This window comes from Phalacrocorax aristotelis, chromosome W (assembly GCF_949628215.1).
Source record: "Phalacrocorax aristotelis chromosome W, bGulAri2.1, whole genome shotgun sequence".
In the NCBI taxonomy this organism is placed as follows: Eukaryota; Metazoa; Chordata; class Aves; order Suliformes; family Phalacrocoracidae; genus Phalacrocorax; species Phalacrocorax aristotelis.
Genome location: NC_134310.1, coordinates 7,099,251 through 7,122,533, shown reverse-complemented (window position 1 = coordinate 7,122,533; position 23,283 = coordinate 7,099,251). Strand labels below are relative to the sequence as shown.

The following is a 23,283-nucleotide window of genomic DNA, read 5'->3' as shown; positions in this document are numbered from 1 at the left end:
TGTTCTGAGAGCTCAGGGTGGACGCGTGGCGAGCCCTTGGCTGGTCCTTGTGGCCACAGGGCACAGAGCAACATCGGCTAAAGCCCATGCCTGCACAGATGGGCAGCTCCGGTTCTCGGCCGCCTGGGCAGCCCACCATGCCCTGGCACGGCCACCCTGCCTGCCCAAGCCCCCGCTGCTCTGACAGCCATGTCCCCATCTCCATGCTGCCCATGGTGGTGGGTCAAGCATCAAGGATGAGTTTCATCGCGGGCCTCCTTCCCCATCTCATACTGAAGCTATGGGCCATCCTGCCCCACAGTGTCACCCCCTCCCAGGGGGCCTGTGCCCTTCCCTGGGCTTCAGCCCATTCTTGGGGCTCTTCTGCTCCCTCTCCTTGGGATGAGGAACATTGCTGCAGGAAGAAAGACCTTTGCCTGTCACTCTGGCAGCACCAGGAGCCCAAAGAGTGCCCTGGACTCAACCCTCCTTCCACCTCCAGGTCACTCTTACTGCCTCTGCACAAGACACAGAAACTGAGGCACAGATCAAGATGCCTCCTGGCAGCAGTTCACCACCCTGCTGGGCACCACCGGGCACCACTGGGTACCGGTACCAGTGCCAGTGGCTCTGCCCCTCCCCTGCCCACCTGGCCTGGCTTAGCAATCATGGCTGCTCCCGGGGCTGAGCTGGGGCTGTTTAACCAGCAGACAGGTTCAACCTGGAGCCTGCTGGGTCTCAGAGGGGGCAGGCCCATAACTGCCTGCTGCAGCTCATTCTGAGTGGCTGCCTTTATAAGCCAGCAGCTTGGGTGCTCTAAGGGTTTTACCTCTCTTCATTTCACTTTGTCTTTTAGGAGCCTTAGTTTGGAGGAGGGGAGGTTTGGGGCCTGCTGCTTGCAGGTCTCTAGGAGGTAAAGCCAGCTCTTTCTGCCTTTCTCAGCACTGCTAAGCAGGTAAGGGCACAGCAACGAGCTGCGTCTGCTCCCCCATCCCTGGGCTGGGGTCTGCAGCCCAGAGCAGGGCTCTGCCCTGGGGCTGGCTGCAGTTGGGAAGCCTCCTAGCACTGTGCTTCTCCTTTGAAATATCCCAGGTGAAGGGCAATGTCATCAGGTAGTTCTGGGGTGGCCTCAGGGCTCGCTTCCCAGCCCAGCTGCAGCACCCCTCAGCTGGAACAAAGGAGTTCCTTCCCGGCGCGGCATCTCCTTCCACCGCAGAGCCGCTCGCTCGCCCTGCTCAGCCAGGAGGACTTCTTAAGAAGCTTCAACGGGTACGTGGCCGCTGGGATGAGTGGGGGGGCTGAGCCCTGCTCTTGCCTCGTGTTTGTCCCCAGGGGAATGTGTCCATTGTCGGGGATGGATTGGGGTTCACGGTCTGGCACTGGTGCTCCCAGCATCGGGAGGCACGCGGGGTGCAGGCTGGCGTTGCTCCCCTGTAGCTGATGGCCCTGGGTCTCTGCGGTGTCTCTGCCATCTGCACTGTTGTAGCTGAGACCAGGCAGTGCTGTGCGTCCCAAAGGCCACCAGCTCACACCCCTGTCTCTGCTGCTCTGCCAGGAGCTTCTCTGATGTAAGTGATGTTTGGGGGGCTGATCTGTTGGACTGCAGCTCCTCCGCCCCCGACCCGCAGCTGGTCCGGAGAATTGTGTCCCAGGTGGAGTTCTACCTTTCTGATGAGAACCTGGCCAAGGATGCTTTCCTTCTGAAACATGTCCAAAAGAAGAAGATGGGCTTCGTCAGCATCAAACTGCTGACATCCTTCAAGAAGGTAGGCAGTCCATGGCACCTGCCAGCCGGGGTGGGAAAGGGCCTTTGTGTGGAGGGTGTCTGGGTGTGCTCTGTCTGTCTCTGGAGGGGTGTGTGGGGAGGTCCAGGCTCCCCTCAGGCTGTCTGTGTCCCAGGGAAGTGCTGGTGGTGCAGAGCTGGGCTCTGCTCCCTGCCCTCGATGTGCTGCAGCAGTTCTGCAACCAGGGAGGGTGGCTGGGGAAGCAGTGAACAGACCTCAGTGCTGGATTTGCCTCTTCTGCCCGTTGTCCCCCCGCGCTGCTTTGGGAGAGACCATCCCTTAACCAAAGAAGCGCAGTGAAGTGCTGGTGGTGTGAGGTACTGGGAAGCGGCAGCTTGTTGCTGCAATCCAGGGGCACTGGAGACCACCTGCTGCAGACCCGCATCTGCTCATGTGAAAGGGGGATGGTGCCTTGCCGTGACTTCAGCGTGCCTGGATGATGGATTGAGGGTGGTCCCTGCCTGGGGACACTCATGGGGACGCAGTGGCTCCCTTTCTCCCACAGATGAAATACCTGACGCGTGACTGGCGGCTCACACTCTACGCCCTGCAGTTCTCGGAGCTGCTGGAAGTGAACAAGGAGGGCACCAAAGTGAGGCGGCGGGTCCCCCTGCCTGAGTCCCTGCGGAGCTTCTCCCCCAGCAAACTGCTGCTGGCCTGGGAGCTGCTGCCGCCGATCCAGAATAACTTCATCGAGACCATCGTGAGTATGTTCAGCCCCTTTGGTGCCATTGTATCCATCCGCATCCTGCGGCCGGGCCGCAAGCTGCCCTCGGATGTGCGGAAATACACGTCGCTCTTCCCCGAGCTGCTGAGAAAGCGCTGTGCCCTGGTGGAGTACGATAGGCTGGGGAGCGCCCGCAGGGCCTTTGAGCACCTCGGCCGCCGAAGCCACCGGTGCGGTGAGAGCATCAGGGTGGTCTGGCTCTGCTGGAAGGTCTCCAAGAAGGAACCTCAGAACAAGAGGGAGGTGGCGAAGAAGCTGGTTCACCAGTGCGATTGGAAGGTGCAGGCGGCGGCCACGATCTTCCCCGATGGCATTGGGGGCTCCCTGCTCTACCGCTCTCCGGAGTCAGGCAATGCTCCAGTGTCACCGTCCCTGCTCCTGAACACGGAACCCTCGGCACCCACCTGCCCATGCAGCACCTTCCAGCCCAGGGACTTTAGCAACACCTTTACAAGATCGCTCCTTACCAGAAAAGTCTTCCCCCCACTCGGGATGGGCTTGGGCACCGGTGGCTGCCACGGCTTCCGCTCCAGGAGGGAGTGGCCCCATGGCTGCGGCTGGGGGAGCGGGGTGGATACGTGGGCACCCAGGGGCAGCAGGCCTGCTCTGCATGCCACACCTCCTCCCAGAAATTCCCTGGCAGGAAATCGGGTGCCTGAGCCCCTTGGCCTGCGGGGTGGGGTGCTTCGCCTCCCAATGGCCCTGATGGCACCAAGGGCTTCAGCAGCAGCACGGGGAGAGGAAAGCTCACCCTCCGGCACTGAGGCTCATTTACCTTTGCGTTTGGGGATTTTTCTTTCTTTTCGTTTCCACTTCACTCGATCAGAATAACTCTGTGTGGGCCCTGAGAGCTGCGGGCAGTGGTGGTGCAGCTGGTGCAGGGGACGGCAGTTATCGGTTGATGACGAAGCTCGGAGCAGGTCAGCATGTGAGACGAGATGCTGAGCAGCGGTGACCCCGGGAGCTGCACCATACCATGCTGGTGTCACCGAGAGCGCGCCTGTGCAGGCTCCAGAGGGGCTCCCAGCACCCCAGTGGCATCACGGCAATGCCCGAAGGAAGGGGCTTATCCCCTACGACCACCGGTGCTGGGGCTGCTCTGACGGGACCTCACCCCGCACCTTCTGCAAGACCCACCCGCAAAGCTGAGGTGGCTCCCCGAAGTCGTAGTTGGCTGCACTGGCCCACGTTGTGGCTCTTGGATGGGAAATAGGCAATAAAGAGGGATGAATCTTCCAGGCACTTTCTGGCTGCTGCAGTGAGTTTTTTTATTATTCCCAAACCCTCTCACCCCCAAACCTCCCCCAATCCTATTTGGTGTTGCAGCTGCCCACGGTGGAGGCAGAGAAGGGGAGGGGTTTCCCTGGCTGGCCTGCAGCTCCCTCCCTCACCATTCTGGGGGTGATTTGGGTTATTTTGGTGGGTGAGGGAGGCAAAGCCAGTCTCTGGAGCTGAGTGAGGTGGGAGTGAGGAAGGGTGTGATTGCCTTGATTGGCTTTGAGGGCCTTTGCAGCGAGCCCTGTCCCTGCTGGAGGGGACGCTGGTCGTGCTCAAGACGGAGGCCTTGCAGGCCTTGTTGGGGCGTGTCTGTGCCCTCCCCAGCCCCCGAGCTGTGTCCCTGTCCCAGGGGCCCCGTGCTGCTTTCTGCGTGGGGCTGTGTCCGTGAGTCCTGCAAGGAGCTGTCTGTCATGGCTCCCCCACCAAAGGGCTGCTTTGCCCGGGGAAGCCTGTGTCCGTGCTGTCCCCCCTGCCATTGCCTGCCCTGTGGGCAGTGAGTCGGCCCTGGCTGTGTCTTGGTGCCCTTTGGGGCTCGCTGGCTGTGATTTGGGGCTCAGCAGGGCTTCTGTACCCCTTGGGTGCCCTTTCCCGGTGGCCCCTGTGCTCCCTCCCCCTCCCACGCAGGCACACAGCCATTTGCAGGAACAGCTTTTCATGGAAACAGAAACCAACACAACAGATACCAGCAAACCTACGACATCCCCTTCTGCCCCAACCAACCCCGAAAGCACACCACCCCTACTCAACCACCACCCACTCCCCCCATCTCCTCCACATCCCTGCCATACCCCCACTGCCACCCACCAACACCGCCCTGCCACTCCCCCAATACCTCGTCTCCCCTCCCTCCCACCTGATCGGGTGGAAGGTGTCCCTGCTCATGGCAGGGGGGGTTGGACTAGGTGGCCTCTAAAAGTCCTTTCCAAGCCAAACTATTCTATGATTCTATGAAACAGCGTTTATCTGCCTGTTCTGTTTGCCAGCGGCTCGATCCAGCCCGCTGCTAGAGAGAATGCCACCGTATGTGCCGCTTTTCACTGCCTCCCTCTGACCAAACTGTCCTAGGACCTCAGCTATGGACTTGTTCTGCCAAATCAGTGTAAAAAACTTGGGGGCTTGTGTTGTGCTTGGGTGGCTTTGGGCTTTTGTCTGGGGTTTTTGGTGTTTTTTTTTTTTTTTTTGGTGCCACAGTGCAAGTTAAGTAGTGCTGTGGTTTGTCTTATGTCTGAGTAATTCTGAATATAAAAACACAACGTGCAAAGGAATTTGGAATTGTCTCCTGGAAGCACAGACACTTCTGGTTCTTGCTGGAGTGAAGAAGGAGCAGAAGAACTTGTTTCTTCAGCTCCCAACCAGAGAGTAAATGCAAAAGTCAGCTCCCCAGACGGAGAGCCTGCGCTCCGGCACCCACTCCAGCTCTGATTCTCATTTTGTTCTTTAATTGGTGTCACGTTGGGCAAACTTCCGAACCCCTTTCATTCTGTCTTGAGGAGTGCTTTTCAAAAGGAGTTTCTCATTTTGCCCCTCCACTTGACTAGGTGCTATAAAGTGTCAACCCTCAAAATGCTGCCCTTGAATGTTAACCTCCTGTATGACATGAGAAACGCAAAAGTCTGCATGACTGTGTTGCAAATAATGTCTACGTGTTTGCTTGTGCCTCTGTAAATCCCAAGCCACGCTCTAAATTGAGGTATAGACCAGTGCAGAAGACGGGTGGCACGGCAGAGAGTGGGTCCAATAGTAACCCGCGCACTACGTCGGAGCAATCGGTTGCTGCTCAAAGTCAACATCATCAGCAATTCATAGGTGAGGAGGCTGCTTTCATGTGTTAGATACCTCACGTCTAGGCTTATAACTTTAAGAGGAAGGAAGGTCTTGCCCAGCAAGCTCCAGCTGTTCTGCATTTGTTTGCTTGGCTAATAAGTCTACAGTATTGTATATGATATAGATACTATATAGGATATATTGAAATAAGCTCTTGTAACATCACACTTGCTAAGTTTATTTACTGACTCCCACACCCACAGGAAGACTTTTCCCTTGTGCCCTCAGGCCTGTTGGTTCCCTCTAAGTATGTTTAAAATTAAAATCCATCAGGTTTTGTCCCAGTTGGATGGAAGGCGTGGAGGTCCTGAAGAGCCTTGCTAAGGCAGGCAGCCGGAGGGAGAAGAGCGAGTCCCTGCATTGCAAAGGCTGCAATATGTATCCGATGCAGATGATCCATAGGGATCTTCTCCTTAGGAGACAGGCTCTCTGGCTTTGCTGGTCGTGGATCTATGTGTCTCCGTCCCCTCCAGCAGAGGTACCAATCTGTGCTGGTTTTGGCTGAGAAGGGGTTAATTCTCTCACTGTGGAGGGTCGGCTACTCTTCCAGCTTTCTGAGCTCTGCCTCGTGGCGGGGGGCTGGGAGGGGCAGGGCCATGGTGGGGGTGGCTGACCCCAACTGGCCAACGGCACGTTCATGCCATACCATGTGACACCAGGAGCAGTATATGAAGGGGGAGCAGTTGGCGGCTCAGGAGCGGCGTGGCGTTGGGTCGGTGGGCGGTGAGCAGCTGCGGCACGTGCGGTTCGTTTGAGCGGTTCGTTCCCCCTCTCCCCTCCCTTCCCCCCTCCCCCGGGGTGTTGCACCTCTCGTTGTTCTCCTTTACATTGCATTTCTGTTGTTGTTTCTTTGAATTTTCATTATTAAACTGCTCTTATCCCAACCCATGACCGTTACCCTTCTGATTCTCTCCCCCATCTACCGGTGGGGGAGTGAGCGAGCGACTGGGTGGGGCTGAGCTGCCGGCTAAACCACGACAGTCTTTTTGGCGCCCAACGTGGGGCTCAAGGGTTGGAGATAATAACAGCTGCTGGTCACAGCACCATGTTGTTCTTTTTGCAGTTGGTGTTAAAGATCGGTGTGGGTTTGTTTAGTCTGCTGTGTTCTGCTGTGATTAGTAACATTTTTCCTATGAGATTTCTTACACAAACATTCATTTTCAGCTTTATCGGGTATTTGGGTGTTTTTTGCTGAAACGGTTACTGTACTTGGGATACCATCTTGTTGAGGCACTTAGCAACTATACCTCCTCCTCGGAGAGACTTTATATGGAGGAAATACAGAGCCGCACCTTTGCAACTTTGTGCTATGATGTCTGTGCCTTTGTTACAACAACCTTTTTGTATCTTGACCATCCTTGGGTGGTTAAGGTGCACTTATTGTTAGTTTTTGGGCACGTTGTTTTGGTTTGGACTAAGCAACTGAAGAATATCACCCAGAAATCTGCCCCAAGGCTTGATAGTTACGAGTGGCAGGGCATGTGGGATAGCATGGGCATGGGCAAATACCTAGGGCAGTGGGCACCCCCAGTGTTTTGGAGTTTCACCCCCGAGCAAGTGCAGAATCCTAAACAACTAGTAGAATATTTGGAGAAAGTATGTTGTTACGCTGGGAACTCCAGAGAGACACAGCTAACTGCAAGGTGCTGGGGCCTGGCCCATGCATACCGAGCCCTGCCCAACAGTAGTCAGTGCCCCCAGGGGGAAGAGAATGTCTCTGGGTTGAAATGCAAAGTGACTGGCACTGTAGTCACTCCAGCCCTGAGGACAGGCACTGCAGCCACTCAAACCCCCACGACAAGTACCGGAGCTGGCTCAGAGAATCAACCCGTACCAGTATCAGTTGCCCCCATACACAAGATGAAATATTGGAGGCGGACATCAACTCGTTTAAAACGGGATGATGAAGAACCAGGGCCGTCACGGGGAGAGGAGGAAGAAGTCATAAATGAAATAGAGACCACCCGATCCCTGTCCTTCAGCCAGTTGCGAGATATGCAAAAAGATTATAGCCATCGTTGAGGTGAGCACATTGTCACCTGGCTGCTCCGATGCTGGCATAATGGGGCCAGTAGCCTGGAACTAGAGGCAAAAGAAGCCAGACAACTGGGATCCCTTTCTGGGGAAGGGGGCGTTGACAAAGCAACTGGGAAAAAACCACAAGCCCTCAGCCTCTGGAGGCGACTCCTGCCCGGAGTGAAGGAAAGGTATCCCTTTAAAGAAGATGTTACATATCGCCCAGGAAAATGGACAACTGTGGAGAAAGGCATCCAGTATCTAAGGGAATTAGCTGTGTTTGAGGTGATTTATGGTGACCTGGACGATCAACGGTCCTCCAAAGATCCAGATGAAGCCGAGTGCACACGACCCACGTGGCGCAAGTTTGTACGGAGCGCACCATCTTCGCATGCAAAGTCATTGGCAGTGATGTCCTGGAAAGGTGACAAGACACCAACGGTGGCGGAGGTGATTGATAGACTCCGGGATTATGAAACAAATCTCTCTTCCTCGCTCGTCTCTGCTGTGGAGAAACTATCCCAAGAGGTCCAGCAACTCAAAGAAGATCTGTCCTACTCCCCACCTCGACAGGGTAGTGTCTCAGCTATTAGGAATAAGCATCCTTTGGCTCAAAGGAGGGGATACACACCACGGGCCACCCTATGGTTCTACCTGCGTGACCACGGAGAGGACATGATGAGGTGGGATGGCAAGCTTACCTCGGCCCTACAGGCACGAGTGCGTGAACTGCAAGGAAGAACAGGCACTCAGGGAGGCTCTTCCAGGAAAGCTGCTGCTCCAGTTTCCATTGAGCAAGTCCCCAGACAGAGGAGTAGAAGCGCTGGTTTTACTTCTAAGCGTAATAGAGGGACTCCTGATTCACATTTGCAGGAGGTGAGTTGTGACTGCCACGATCAGGACTAGAGGGGCCCTGCCTCCTGCCGGGTGGAGGAAAGGGATAACTGGGCTTACTGGACTGTGTGGATGCGATGGTCTGGCACGTCTGACCCACAGGAGCATAAAGCTTTAGTGGACACCGGCACACAGTGCACCTTAATGCCATCAAACTAGAAAGGGGCAGAACCCATCAGCATTGCTGGAGTGACAGGGGGATTCCAAGAGCTAACTGTATTGGAGGCCAAAGTGAGCCTAACTGGTAATGAGTGGCAGAAGCACCCCATTGTGACTGGCCCCGAGGCTCCGTGCATCCTTGGCATAGACCATCTCAGGAGAGGGTATGTCAAGGACCCAAAAGGGTACAGGTGGGCTTTTGGTGTAGCTGCCTTGGAGACGAAGGAAACTAAACAGCTGTCTACCTTGCCTGGCCTCTCAAAGGACCCTTCTGTTGTGGGGTTGCTGAAGGTTAAAGAACAACAGGTGCCAATCGCCACCACAGCAGTGCACCGGTGGTAATATCGCACCAACAATGACTCTCTCATCCCCATCCATGAACTCATTCACCAACTGAGGAGCCAAGGAGTCATCAGTAAGATCCACTCACCCTTTAACAGTCCCATGTGGCCAGTGCGGAAGTCTAATGGAGAGTGGAGGTTAACAGTAGACTATCGTGGCCTGAATGAAGTCACTCCAGCGTTGAGTGCTGCTGTGCCAGACATGCTAGAACTTCAATACGAACTGGAGACCAAGGCGGCCAAGTGGTATGCCACAACCGATGTTGCTAACGCATTCTTCTCAATCCCTCTGGCAGCAGAGTGCAGGCCACAGTTTGCTTTCACATGGGCGGGCGTCCAGTACACCTGGAATCGACTGCCCCAGGGGTGGAAACACAGTCCTACCATTTGCCATGGACTGATTCAGACTGTACTGGAACAGGGAGAAGCTCCAGAACACCTTCAATACATTGATGACATCATTGTGTGGGGCAACACAGCGGAAGAAGTTTTTGAGAAAGGAGAGAAAATAGTCCAAATCCTTCTGAAAGCTGGTTTTGCCATAAAACAAAGTAAGGTGAAAGGGACCCGCACGAGAAATCCAGTTCTTAGGAATCAAATGGCAAGATGGTCGTTGTCAGATTCCAATGGATGTGATCAAGAAAATAGCAGCCATGTCTCCACCAACTAGCAAAAAGGAGACGGAAGCTTTCTTGGGCGTTGTGGGTTTTTGGAGAATGCATATTCCAAATTACAGTCTGATCGTAAGCCCTCTCTATCAAGTGACCCGGAAGAAGAATGATTTCAAATGGGGCCCTGAGCAATGACAAGCCTTTGAACAGATTAAACGAGAAATAGTTCATGCAGTAGCCCTTGGGCCAGTCTGGGCAGGACAAGATGTAAAAAATGTGCTCTACACTGCAGCCGGGGAGAATGGCCCTACCTGGAGCCTCTGGCAGAAAGCACCAGGGGAGACCCGGGGTCGACCCCTAGGGTTTTGGAGTCGGGGATACAGAGGGTCCGAAGCCCGCTATACTCCAACTGAAAAAGAGATATTGGCAGCATATGAAGGGGTCCGAGCTGCTTCAGAAGTGGTTGGTACTGAGGCACAGCTGCTCCTGGCACCCCGACTGCCAGTGCTGGGCTGGATGTTCAGAGGGAACCTCCCCTCTACACACCATGCAACTGATGCTACGCGGAGTAAATGGGTCGCGCTGATCACCCAGCGGGCTCGAGTAGGAAACCCCGGTCGCCCAGGAATCTTGGAAGTGATTATGGACTGGCCAGAAGGCAAAGACTTTGGAATATCACCAGAGGAGGAGGTGACACGTGCTGAAGAAGCCCCACTCTCTAAGAAACTGCCAGATGAGGAGAGGCAGTATGCCCTGTTCACCGATGGGTCCTGTCGCCTTGTGGGAAAGCACCGGAGATGGAAGGCTGCTGTATGGAGTCCTACACGACAAGTAGCAGAAACTGCTGAAGGAGAAGGTGAATCGAGCCACTTTGCAGAGGTAAAGGCCATCCAGCTGGCCTTGGACATTGCTGAATGGGAAAAGTGGCCAGTGCTCTATCTTTATACTGTCTCCTGGATGGTGGCAAATGCCCTGTGGGGCTGGCTGCAGCAGTGGAATCAAAGCAACTGGCAGCGCAGAGGCAAAGCCATCTGGGCCGTCACAATGTGGCAAGATATTGCTGCCCGGGTAGAGAACCTGGTTGTAAAGGTACGGCATGTGGATGCTCACGTCCCCAAGAGTCGGGCCACTGAAGAACATCGGAACAACCAGCAGGTAGATCAGGCTGCCAAGATTGAAGTGGCTGAGGTGGATCTGGACTGGCAACATAAGGGTGAACTATTTCTAGCTCGGTGGGCCCATGACACGTCAGGACATCAAGGGAGAGATGCAACATACAGGTGGGCTTGTGATCGAGGGGTGGACTTGGCCATGGACGCTATTGCGCAGGTTATCCACGAATGTGACACGTGCGCTGCAATCAAGCAAGCGAAGCGGGTAAAGCCTCTGTGGTATGGGAGACGATGGCTGAAGTATAAATACGGGGAGGCCTGGCAGATTGACTATATCACACTCCCACAAACCCGCCAAGGCAAGCGCCATGCGCTCACCACGGTAGAAGCAACCACGGGCTGGCTGGAAACATCTCCTGTCCCCCACACCACTGCCCGGAACACTCTCCTGGCTCTCAGACAACAAGTCCTGTGGCGACATGGCACCCCAGAGAGAACTGAGTCAGATAAGGGGACTCATTTCCGAAATAGCCTCATAGACACCTGGGCCAAAGAGCACGGCATTGAGTGGGTGTGTCACATCCCCTGTCACACACCAGCCTCTGGGAAAATTGAACGGTACAATGGACTCTTAAAAACTACACAGAGAGCAATGTGAGGTGGGACATTCAAGCACTGGGATACACATTCAGCAAAAGCCACGTGGTTAGTCAACACGAGGGGATCTGCCAACCGAGCTGGCCCTGCCCAGTCAGAAATCCTACATACTGTGGAAGGGGACAGAGTCCCTGCAGTGCACGCAAAAAGTATGCTGGGCAAAAGAGTCTGGGTCCTTCCTGCCTCAGGCAAAGGCAAACCCACGCGTGGGATTGCTTTTGCTCGAGGACCTGGGTGCACTTGGTGGGTGATGCGGGAGGATGGAGAAATCCGATGTGTGGCTCAAGGGGATTTGATTTTGGGCGAAAACAGGCAATGAACTGAATGCCACAATGTGAACTGCTATATAATATTGTGTGTCACCTCCGTGTTGTATCAATGACATCAGAGTACGAGCCTCCCAACCCATGGAAGATCAACTGTGAAACAAGCCGTGCAGCAGTGATGGAAGGATGACTGACTCGGAACGCAGCAACCCAACGCCACACACACCACCTCTCCCACCCCCAAAGACTGATACGGCGGATGGAGCCCAGAGTCATGGACTGGGTGAACTCCATGGATGTTTTAATGGACATCTTACAGGGAAGGTCCATGAAGTAAGGGAATGATGTCGGTGTATTATGTTAAAGGATGGGTAGGGGAAGGGTGGTGGTTGGTACGGTTGTATTGCATCGTATGGGACCTGGGCATGGTGTAAATGGTATGGAATAAGGGGTGGAGAATGTGCTGGTTTTGGCTGAGAAGGGGTTAATTCTCCTCACTGTGGGGGGGCGGCTGCCTTTCCAGCTTCCCACGTTCTGCCGCGGGGCCGGGGGCTGGGAGGGGCAGGGCCATGGTGGGGGCGGGTGACCCCAACTGGCCAACGGCATGTTCATGCCATACCATGTGACACCAGGAGCAGTATATGAAGGGGGAGCAGTTGGTGGCTCAGGAGCGGCGCGGCGTTGGGTCGGTGGGCGGTGAGCAGCTGCGGCACGTGCGGTTCGTTTGAGCGGTTCGTTCCCCCTCTCCCCTCCCTTCCCCCCTACCCCGGGGTTTTGCGCCTCTCGTTGCACCTCTCCTTTACATTGCATTTCTGTTGTTGTTTCTTTGAATTTTCATTATTAAACTGTTCTTATCCCAACCCACGAGCGTTACCCTTCTGATTCTCTCCCCCATCTACCGGTGGGGGAGTGAGCGAGCGAGTGTGTGGGGCTGAGCTGCCGGCTAAGCCACGACACAAACCCTGGCCATCTCCGAGCCTCCTCTGAAGTACAACTGCTGCTGGTACGCCTTTGTCCAATTATATTTTCCATTGTACCCTCAAATTACCACAGAGACATTTCTCAAGCTCCAGAGAAAATATAATGGGAGGCGCAGTAGATGAGGACAACGTATTCTTGTTCCTTTTATTACAAAGGGAAAGAAAACATTTTCCTTTCCACACTGAATAAAGCAGGCTGCGATTGTTTGCTTTTTGCCCAGCATAGCAGCGTGAATGGGGAAAGCACCAGATTATCGGCTTCTTTTCTCCTGTTTCATCCCCAGCTGAAACATGAAAGACAGCAGCACCTTGCCCTCATCAGTAGTCCAGTGTCACTGAGTCCTGCCTAACTCTCACCGTCTTTCCCCACCCTTTTTATCCCCTGGATGTAACCCATGTCTTCCTGAGTTCCCGGCCCCTAATCTAGGTAACATCCTCTTACAAGAAGGGGTCACCCCGAATGATGTGAAAATCCTGCTTTGATGCTCTGGCAGTGCTTAAGCCTTAAATTTTCTCTGCTTGCAGTTTAACCAAATAGCTTATGCCTTAATCATGCAGAATAAGTTTCCGTACCCCTATAAAGTGAAAATAACACCAGCTTGTTTGACCTCATTCGGTTAAGAGACAATATGCGTTGTTCTCATCAAAACACAAAACCTTTTTCCTTCTGAAAACATTCAGCATTTGAAGGTGTTAAACACCTCAAAGCTATTTGTAGGATCTGTCAACACCGGCTAATCTGCTCAAAAACCATTCGCCGCACACATTTTGTCCCCGCTGCTACAGGTGAGGAGGTTGAGGGCAGAGGAGAGAGTGTGAAGGTTTTGGAAAGAGCTGGGTCCGTGAGGAAGAACCAGCTAAGCCTTTGCTTGCTGAAACGACTCTAGTGAAGTACAATGCCCAGGTGCACATGAACGTGAGTGTGTGAAAGGCAACTCAAGCTAAAGCTGGAAGGAGCAAAGGCCAAGCACTGGTTGCTAGGGATTTGAGGGAAAGCTGTGGTCAGGGCTCTGACCCCGTGGACAGAGAGGCGCTGCAGAGTCGGCAGAGACTTGTACAAGCGATCAAACGTTTCCTTTTGAAAGAAACATGACGAGCTGATTTTCTTCTGCTGAAAACCAGGGTTAGAAATCAAGAGGAAGGGTGAATGCCCTGAAGGCAAACCTGCTGCTAACGCTGCCTCCCTCCTCATCCTCCCACAGCGACGAAGAACACAAAGGGACCCTCCCAAGAGATCAGCTGATCACTCTGTGCAAATACGAACCCATCCTCAAACGGATGAGAGACTGTGATCACATCCTGTACCAGGCCCTGGTGGAGATTCTCATCCCAGACGTGCTCAGGCCGGTGCCCAGTGAGTACCCTGCGGCGTGGCTGGGAGGACACGGGTGGTCCCAACCTCTGCTCGGCTCCTGCTCCTCGCTGGGCTGAGTCACGGGATGTTGCGTGTGAGAAGCAGCGATCCGTGACTCACTCGGTCTGGCTACCGCTTGCCACGAGGGTTTCCATTGTAAAAGCTGAAGTAGAGGGTTTTGATTTGAATGCAGGCTAAAATATGATGGCAACAGCAGAAGTTCTCCTGCCGCGTTGCTCTACGTCGATGGTACTTTGTGACCCCTGGAAATTCCATGCTTTTTAAAGTTTGGTTGATTGCGTATCACTTCTGACGTTGGCTCGGAGTCAAGGTAAAGGCATAAGCTTAATGCACAGTGAAGCGCGGCTAATCCTTGCGAGGTGTTTCCTTGGAGATCGTACCTTTGTTTGTGTAGAACCATCCTGTCCCCTACTGCACCTCCTGGAAATCTGGGGTCAACTTTTGTTTGGGAGATTAGCGATGGGATACTGAGGGTTTTCTGTCTGATTGGGCTCCTCCTCAGCAAAGCGCATGCGTCAGCCTCCCCGAGGCCTCCACGACAGCTCTGGAAAGCCACGTCCCTCTGGGCTGCTGCTGTCAGTCTCCATGCTGGGGCACATGGGTGTCTTTACAGAGCATATTTCACCCTTGGAAAACACTCAGAAGGACGATGGATAAGAAAAGGATAAGAAAGAAGATGACTAAGAAAATGAGAGTCAGAGTAAGAATAAAAATGAGCAGAAGAGTAAGGGTAAGAAAAGTTTGAGTAACAACATTAGAGAATAAGAAGAAAAGTTTGAGTGCATCTCAGGACGCAGCTGGTTTCCCTGACGCTAAGTTGAGCTCACAGCTACCCAGATCAGCGGCTGTGCTTTCCACAGCAGCTCTCAGCTAGAAAGTGGTGTCCCAAGAAGACATGGAGCAGCTTTTCTAACTCTGCAGACTTCTTTGCAGGCACGCTTACACAAGCAGTTGGTAATTTTGCCAAGAGTTTGGAAGGGTGGCTGATGAACGCAATGAGTGAACTTCCCCCCGAGATTGTCCGGGCCAAGGTAAGCAGAGGGAGCACGGGGCAGGTCCGGGGTAGGAACTGAGTGTGTGCGCGTTGCAGTTTTCCGCAGGGACTGGAAATCACTGCTGGGGTTTGGCCACATGTACTCCAGATTAGCACCATATAATGAATATCTATCAACGCAAATCGGCAAGGAGTGGGAGGACAGGCAGGGCAATCCCTTTGTACCAGAGGCTGATGGTGCTCTGTCCGTTGAGCCGTTCCCATGTCCCGGGATTGCAGATAAGATTTCTGGAAGAAAATCTCTGCATGGCATGAAGCTGTCCTACTAAAAATTGCAGGACACCCCCTGGACTGAATGGCATTGCAGAGATTGGACCTCAGGCTCCTACTGCCCCTCTCCTGAAGCCATGGATTCTTGCAGCCGGTTCTCACCTTGCCGGTCACTGCTAGAGGCAGAGTGGGGAAACCTCTTAGTTTAAAGAAAAGAAATGCAGAGGCTGCTTTGCGAGACACGATAGGTGGTGCAAAAGTGGTGCTCTGGAGCACTCGGGTATGCTTTGGGCAGCAGCGTGGGTGGGACTGTGCAGGTGATCCCAGCTGATGCGCACCGTGTGCTTGAGCTCAGCATTGAGAAGAGTTTGCCTTCCAGCCCCGTGGCCTCCTGCTCGCGGAGCCCTGCGTTGCTGTGTTGCAGGTGGGGGTAGTGAGTGCCTTTGCGCAGACGTTACGGAGCTACGCATCGCTGAACCGCCTGGCTCAGGCCACCCGTGCGGTGCTGCAGAACACTTCCCAGATAAACCAGATGCTCGGCGATCTCAATCGGGTCGACTTCACCAACGTGCAGGTAACTTACGGTATCTGCTCCTCGGTCGTGTTGTCTAGAACTGGGAGTCTCTAATGAGGTTGTCTGCTGGTAACCAGCATCTTATTGCCAGAACTAAAAGGCAGTTAAATGGGCAATTGAACAGTTTGGGTGTTACTTTCCCGGGTAAGTCTGCCATCTCACTGTGAGTAGTGGAGAAGGTACTAAGGAGCTTCTGTAAGAAGCAGTGCTACCAACAAAAATATAGTTCTCATAATAATATTGTGGTCAGGGCAGCTCGGAGGAGACACGATTCAGAGCTGGTCTGGGGTCCTTGTCTACTAGAAATGCAGCTGAATTCCTAGGTTGGGATGGACCAACCGTGCAGGCTTGGCGTGAGTAACTGTCAGCCCTTCTTCCCGAGCAGGAGCAAGCCTTGTGGGTGTGCCAGTGCGAGGAAGGCATGGTACAGAAGCTGGAACAGGCTTGCAAGCTCACTCTGCAGCAGCAGAGTTCTCTGCACCAGTGGGCTAGCTGGCTGGATAATGTTGTTACTCAAGTCCTGAAGCATCACGAGGGCACTCCCAGCTTCCCCAAGGCAGCCAGACAGGTCTTGCTGAAATGGTCTTTCTATAGGTACATTTTCTTTCTCACTTTGGAGATATTTCTGCATCGGGCTCAGGGCACGTCAATAGCTCCTTGGAAAGCCAAGGCCAAGTTCTTTACTCCCGTGCAACTCTGGTTAATTATTGATCTGCTCTGGTATCTGAACAGAGCGTTGTGTCTCCTGCATCCTTTCAGGATGGGGATAGGACTAATTTCTGAAAGTGCTTTGATACTCTTGGGTTCGAGGTAGGAACAGAGCACTGTGTCCCACAGTGCCTTCAGGGTCCAGAATTCACATCAGCCGTGATGCACGTATAAAACACAACGCAAATATTTTGTTTCCCGGCCGTTTTCCAGCTCCATGGTTATCCGGGACCTCACCTTGCGCAGTGCTGCCAGCTTTGGTTCCTTCCACCTGATTCGCCTGCTCTGCGATGAATATATGTTTTATCTGGTAGAGCATTATGTTGCCCAGGCAACAGGGGAGAGGCCGACTGCTGTAATGGGAGAGGTGAGAATTGTTAATTCCCTAGAAACAAACCCACACTAAGCAGCTCTTTAAGAGGTTGGAACACGTGTGTTTCACAAACAGCGCTGTGCCCTGAACGTGTTTTTGTAGCCGTCATAGCCGAAGCAGGTACTGAGCTTTTTGAGTGCCTGTCACAAGAATCCAGCTCCTTGAGCCCCTTCCATCCTGGCTTGCTAATAGCTGAGCTGGTGGGTTTGGGGGCAGTTGAGCATCAGCTGGCCTTTGGCGGCCTGGAGGAGGGAGGAAAAGGATCTCCCTACTTCTCTCCATTACCTGTGGGCACCAACCCTGATGGCGGGATTCCTGCCAGGGCAAAGACCCATCAAAAAAACTAAAACAAGCAAAGAAAGGTTCAAAAGGTACTTTCCCTGCAGCTTTCGGTGGTACTGTTCACGGAACTTGCTCAGGTCTCTGCAAGCTCCAGTTACACGCACAGTCAGCCCCTCTCTCTGTCTTTGACTTGAAGAAGAGAAACGGTGGGTTGTTTGTGTTGGGGGGTGTGTGGGGATTGGAGTTTTCTTTTAACCAATCAGACAGTAAATCTGGTGCCTGGCTTGCAGGCAGGTCCTGTCCTGCCTAGCTGAGGTCACTTCTACTCTTTCCCTCTGAAAAATGCCTAGATTTAAAAGGCCCTCATCCTCATCAACTTGTGATAGCAATATAGAAACTACTGTTAGTTTGAAACTGATCTCATTTGCTCCTTGAAGCTCATACCTGTTTTCTTCCTTCCCTGGAGCTCATGTAGGGGAGCCAGGCAAATCAACTGCCTGCCTGTCCCTTCCCCCCCACCCCCTTTAGGCCCATGCTGTTGCCCCAAGTCAGCAGCGCTGTAAGTTCCCGCTATTCCCTGCAAAACCTCTGTCTTTATTGATATTCAAGGAACATGAAAGGCAGAGAGTGGCTTCCAGCAAGACCCAGCTGTGGCAGGCTTTCATCCAACAGGTTTTGCCTTCTTTCAACTCTTGCAATATTTCTGTTCTCCAGGAGGAGGCTGGATCTTCCCAGCAAGAGAGGATGAATCGTGTCCTTCCATTTCCATCGCTCACTTTTAAACTCCTGCTCTCCTCAGTGCCTTCCGCTGCCCAACTTTGCATGACTTTTCAACACTACTGTTATAGCAATTTAGTGTTTCAGACCTCGTCATAGAGGGAGACAACACGTCTCCAGAACCCAATATATCCCCACCGCTCTGGTTACACTTGACACGGCGGCCTTGCAAGGCAAAGCACTTCCGTGACGCGAATGCGAAGGCTTTGCACAGAGTTGCGCAGGGTGGAGCGATGGTAGAGCCCCAGGAGAGGGGAATAGCTGGCATGCCTGAGCAGCTGCCCGAGAGATGCAGAGGGCTGGAGAAAAGGCACCATCCTTCAGTCTGTGGCAGCACTTGGCCCTGACATGGCAGACAGAAAAAATTCTCCCTTCGTTCCACAGCTCCATCCTGCCTTGGATTGTTGCGTGTGGTGTTTGCCCAGAGGCTTCAATGCCAGCGGCAGACTTTTCCCCAAAATATATGGTTGGTTTTGCTTTCTGCTTTTCACCGCCGGCACTGCTGATGCTCGTGCTTCCTCTGGAGCACTTAGGCTGCTTGTTAAAATTGCTTGGAAACAGATGCCAACTTCAGGTCTGGTCTCCATAAGCCTCACTCACCTTGTAATGCCTTTGTCTTTCAGTTTGGTGACCTCACACCTCTGTCTCCAACACCGCTGGACAAAGGTGCCTCCTCTCCCTCAAGGGGAATCCTGCTAGGTCAGGGTTGAATCACTGTGGGAGGGGGAACCTCGTGCTGGCCCCTCCACCCTGCTCTGTTAGGAGAAAGGAGCTCTTCCCCTCCGGTCGCCGTTCTCATGCCGAGACCTGTCCCTTACAGAGGACATGAGTGACCTGGGCAGCGAGGTGGACACAGAATCCCGGAGCATGGGGGAGCCGCTGGTGAAACGGGAACGCAGCGACCCTGGCTACTCGCTGCAGGAGATCTGAAACGGGGACTTGGCTTTTCTCCAGCTGGATGAAGTCGTCTGGAGCCAGGCTTGATGGTCGCAAGCCTGAGTCTCCCCATATCTGCGTTATTAGTGCCTCTTAGTTTCTCCTTCCGTTTACTTGTGTTTGGGGATGGGCTCTGGTGGTGTCGCGGGCGGGCGGTGGGACGGGGCTGGTTTGTCCGCCTGCTTTCCTGTGGCATGACTGCTGGCTGGACGGCAAAGGTCCAGAGTCTGCTACCGAGCGATGGACGTCTCCGTGGTCAGCAGCGGATCGGACGTGCCTGGCTGTGAGCGGCTGTCCTCTCCAGCCTGAGCGAGGCGGGCAATCAACGCTTTCTCTCTCAGGGAAGGTGGTTTGGGTTTCTTCCCCACTGCTCAGACTTCACTGTGATACAAACTTGAACCAATCAGTGCCCAAGAAGAAGGAAAAATACCTGACCCTTCTCCTCCAGCCTTTCAAGACAAGCTGTCCTGACTCTGACTTTGCCAGAGCACTCATGCCAGGGAGCACGGGACAGTTGGTCTCTCTTGTACCCGCCTGGGAGAGGGCTCCGGGCTGCACATCCCTCTGGTCCCAGCGCAGCGGTGCACGCGCACGCTTCGGGACTGACACGTACGTGCTCTGGGACTGACACGTGCTCGCTCTGGGACTACGGGACCTGTGTTCCCACCTGCTCCTGTGTCTCCCCCGCTGGGTTTTTTCGTTGCCGAACCACAAATGCCTCTGGGACACCGTCAGGCCAACGCAAGGTACCAAAGCACTCCGAGGAAGAGGCGGCTGGTCGCAAAGCGTGTTCGTTGCACCCCTGCGCTCTGATGCCCTTGGGCAATTGCCCGGGCAACCCCCACCCTCACCAGGATAGCCAGGCAGAGGGTCCTGGGTTTTGTCAAATTCTTGCTTGATGTCCTGCTAAAGGTAGGGTGCAGCGGCCTGCGGGGCTGCGCCCGGAGGTGGGTGAGGGTGTGCGACTGCAGTGCCTTAGGGTGGGCCGGCGTGCCCGCTTCCCCCCCGCTCGGGGCCAGCCGGCACAGCCGTGCCTGTTGCGCAGACTCGGATGAAATAAACCAGCCCATCCCATGTAGCAGCGAGGGGCTCTCGCGGGCCCCGGGTATGCTCAACACTACGGTGGCGTTTCCCCTTGCTGTATTGCATCGCCTTCTCCTGCAGGGTCATTGAGGTGGCGGCTCCGACGGGGCTGAGCTGGTGGAGCTTCTGCCCCAGCAGGGCTTTATTCTCCCTTTCTGTGCCCTGGGGGTGTGGGCTGATGCGGACTACAGGGCAGAGGGGTGGGGGGGTATCTGTCACCGAGCCAAACTGCAAAAACAAAGCCCTGCGACAAATCTTTCTGGGAATAAAGGCCGTGTCATAAATAGCTTTTATTATTATGATTATTGTTATTATGATTATTGTTTCTAATGATGAAGTATTTGATGTGAGCTTTTCCAGGGGCCTCGTGTACATTTGCATAGCAGAGCATATTCTATCCAAAGATATTATTTACTCGTTCCAAATGGTACTAAGGTAGCTGTGACACTTGGAAAAATATTGCTAGTGGAAAGTGAAAAGAAGGTGTGTGTAGTGGCACATCTTTCCCTCTTACTGTCCCGTGCTGTTGTCTGTCGGGGTGATGTTTGTCTGTAAATGTCTCATATCGAAGTAGCAGGAGACAAGTGAGAAAGCTGGTTTTATCTGTAAATAACGACTAGGAATACACCCTGGGTCAGAGTCTGCACTTCAGATCCTGCCGTTGAGATTAGATGGTCTAAAAAAACAACGGAGCAATCAAGCCTTAAACTCCCCTGCTCCCACTGAGCGTGATCTTAACTTCAGCTGGCGCATTGGCTCTTCTTTGCAGCCGCTACCGACCGAACCCGGTGACCTTCTGCTTACCACGGACGGGCAAACAAGATGCTCTGGAGCTCTGCAGCACCGTGCAAGGAGCTTGGATAACCACCTAAACCCGACATGCACAGAATTCCCAGCTTTAGCTGGGAAGAGCAATAAACACGTATCAAATGCTCAGGCCTGTACAATAATTGTTGTGGTCCCATTTCTTCTTTAGTCACTGAAAGGAGGTGTCAGGCAGATGCTGCAGCCTCACAGTGTCCGGGGGAGGTGCAGGATCTGCCCACTGCAGTCCAGTTAAAGCACTTTTGGCCAGGGATCCGGTGTCTGCAGGGAGGCAGATTCACCACAGCACAGCGGCCGGTTTGCAGGGGTGTCGTGGTTTAGCCGGCAGCTCAACCCCACCCAGTCGCTCGCTCACTCCCCCACCGGTAGATGGGGGAGAGAATCAGAAGTGTAACGCTCGTGGGTTGGGATAAGAGCAGTTTAATAATGAAAATTCAAAGAAACAACAACAGAAATGCAATGTAAAGGAGAGGTGCAACGAGAGGTGCAAAACCCCGGGGTAGGGGGGAAGGGAGGGGAGAGGGGGAACGAACAGCCCAAACGAACCGCACGTGCCGCAGCTGCTCACCGCCCACCGACCCAACGCCGCGCCGCTCCTGAGCCGCTAACTGCTCCCCCTTCATATACTGCTCCTGGTGTCACATGGTATGGCATGAACATGCCGTTGGCCAGTTGGGGTCACCCGCCCCCACCATGGCCCTGCCCCTCCCAGCCCCCCGCCCCGCGGCAGAACGTGGGAAGCTGGAAAGGCAGCCGCCCCCCCACAGTGAGGAGAATTAACCCCTTCTCAGCCAAAACCAGCACATTCTCCACCCCTTATTCCATACCATTTACACCATGCCCAGGTCCCATACGATGCAATACAACCGTACCAACCACCACCCTTCCCCTACCCATCCTTTAACATAATACACAGACATCATTCCCTTACTTCATGGACCTTCCCTGTAAGATGTCCATTAAAATGTCCATTGAATTCACCCAGTCCATGACTCTGGGCTCCATCCGCCGTATCAGTCTTTGGGGGTGGGAGAGGTGGTGTGTGTGGCGTTGGGTTGCTGCATACCGAGTCGGTCATCCTTCCATCACTGCTGCACGGCTTGTTTCACAGTTGATCTTCCATGGGTTGGGAGGCTCGTACTCTGATGTCATTGATACAACACGGAGGTGACACACAATATTATATAGCAGTTCACATTGTGGCATTCAGTTCATTGCCTGTTTTTGCCCAAAATCAAATCCCCTTGAGGCACCCATCGGATTTCTCCATCCTCCCGCATCACCCACCAAGTGCACCCAGGTCCTCGAGCAAAAGCAATCCCACGTGTGGGTTTGCCTTTGCCTGAGGCAGGAAGGACCCAGACTCTTTTGCCCAGCATACTTTTTGCGTGCACTGCAGGGACTCTGTCCCCTTCCACAGTATGTAGGATTTCTGACTGGGCAGGGCCAGCTCGGTTGGCAGATCCCCTCGTGTTGACTAACCACGTGGCTTTTGCTGAATGTGTATCCCAGTGCTTGAATGTCCCACCTCACATTGCTCTCTGTGTAGTTTTTAAGAGTCCATTGTACCGTTCAATTTTCCCAGAGGCTGGTGTGTGACAGGGGATGTGACACACCCACTCAATGCCGTGCTCTTTGGCCCAGGTGTCTATGAGGCTATTTCGGAAATGAGTCCCCTTGTCTGACTCAGTTCTGTCTGGGGTGCCATGTCGCCACAGGACTTGTTGTTTGAGAGCCAGGAGAGTGTTCCGGGCAGTGGTGTGGAGGACAGGAGATGTTTCCAGCCAGCCTGTGGTTGCTTCTACCATGGTGAGCGCATGGCGCTTGCCTTGGCGGGTTTGTGGGAGTGTGATATAGTCAATCTGCCAGGCCTCCCCGTATTTATACTTCAGCCATTGTCTCCCATACCACAGAGGCTTTACCCGCTTCGCTTGCTTGATTGCAGCGCATGTGTCACATTCATGGATAACCTGCGCAATAGCGTCCATGGCCAAGTCCACCCCTCGATCACAAGCCCACCTGTATGTTGCATCTCTCCCTTGATGTCCTGACGTGTCATGGGCCCACCAAGCTAGAAATAGTTCACCCTTATGTTGCCAGTCCAGATCCACCTCAGCCACTTCAATCTTGGCAGCCTGATCTACCTGCTGGTCGTTCCGATGTTCTTCAGTGGCCCGACTCTTGGGGACGTGAGCATCCACATGCCGTACCTTTACAACCAGGTTCTCTACCCGGGCAGCAATATCTTGCCACAATGTGGCAGCCCAGATGGCTTTGCCTCTGCGCTGCCAGTTCTGCTTCCACTGCTGCAGCCAGCCCCACAGGGCATTTGCCACCATCCAGGAGACAGTATAAAGATAGAGCACTGGCCACTTTTCCCATTCAGCAATGTCCAAGGCCAGCTGGATGGCCTTTACCTCTGCAAAGTGGCTCGATTCACCTTCTCCTTCAGCAGTTT

At 53.9% G+C, this 23,283-nt stretch overlaps 2 protein-coding genes across 2 annotated transcripts; both read left to right on the top strand.

The window, feature by feature from the left end:
* Window positions 1-1,081: 1,081 nt before the first annotated feature.
* LOC142049257 (la-related protein 6-like) lies at window positions 1,082-3,254 on the top strand. Its single transcript, XM_075076754.1, is given in 4 exon segments — window positions 1,082-1,248; window positions 1,535-1,745; window positions 2,269-3,184; window positions 3,187-3,254. Coding segments are annotated over 4 exon segments (1,362 nt in total).
* An 8,653-nt stretch (window positions 3,255-11,907) lies between these two features.
* LOC142049718 (DNA-binding protein RFX2-like) lies at window positions 11,908-19,014 on the top strand. The gene is made up of 8 exons (XM_075077650.1): window positions 11,908-11,981; window positions 13,831-13,982; window positions 14,937-15,034; window positions 15,692-15,841; window positions 16,227-16,435; window positions 16,763-16,916; window positions 18,605-18,647; window positions 18,802-19,014. Exons 1-8 carry the CDS (start codon window positions 11,908-11,910, stop codon window positions 18,909-18,911), a joined length of 990 nt encoding a protein of 329 aa, XP_074933751.1. The 3' UTR covers window positions 18,912-19,014.
* The last annotated feature ends 4,269 nt before the right edge of the window (window positions 19,015-23,283 follow it).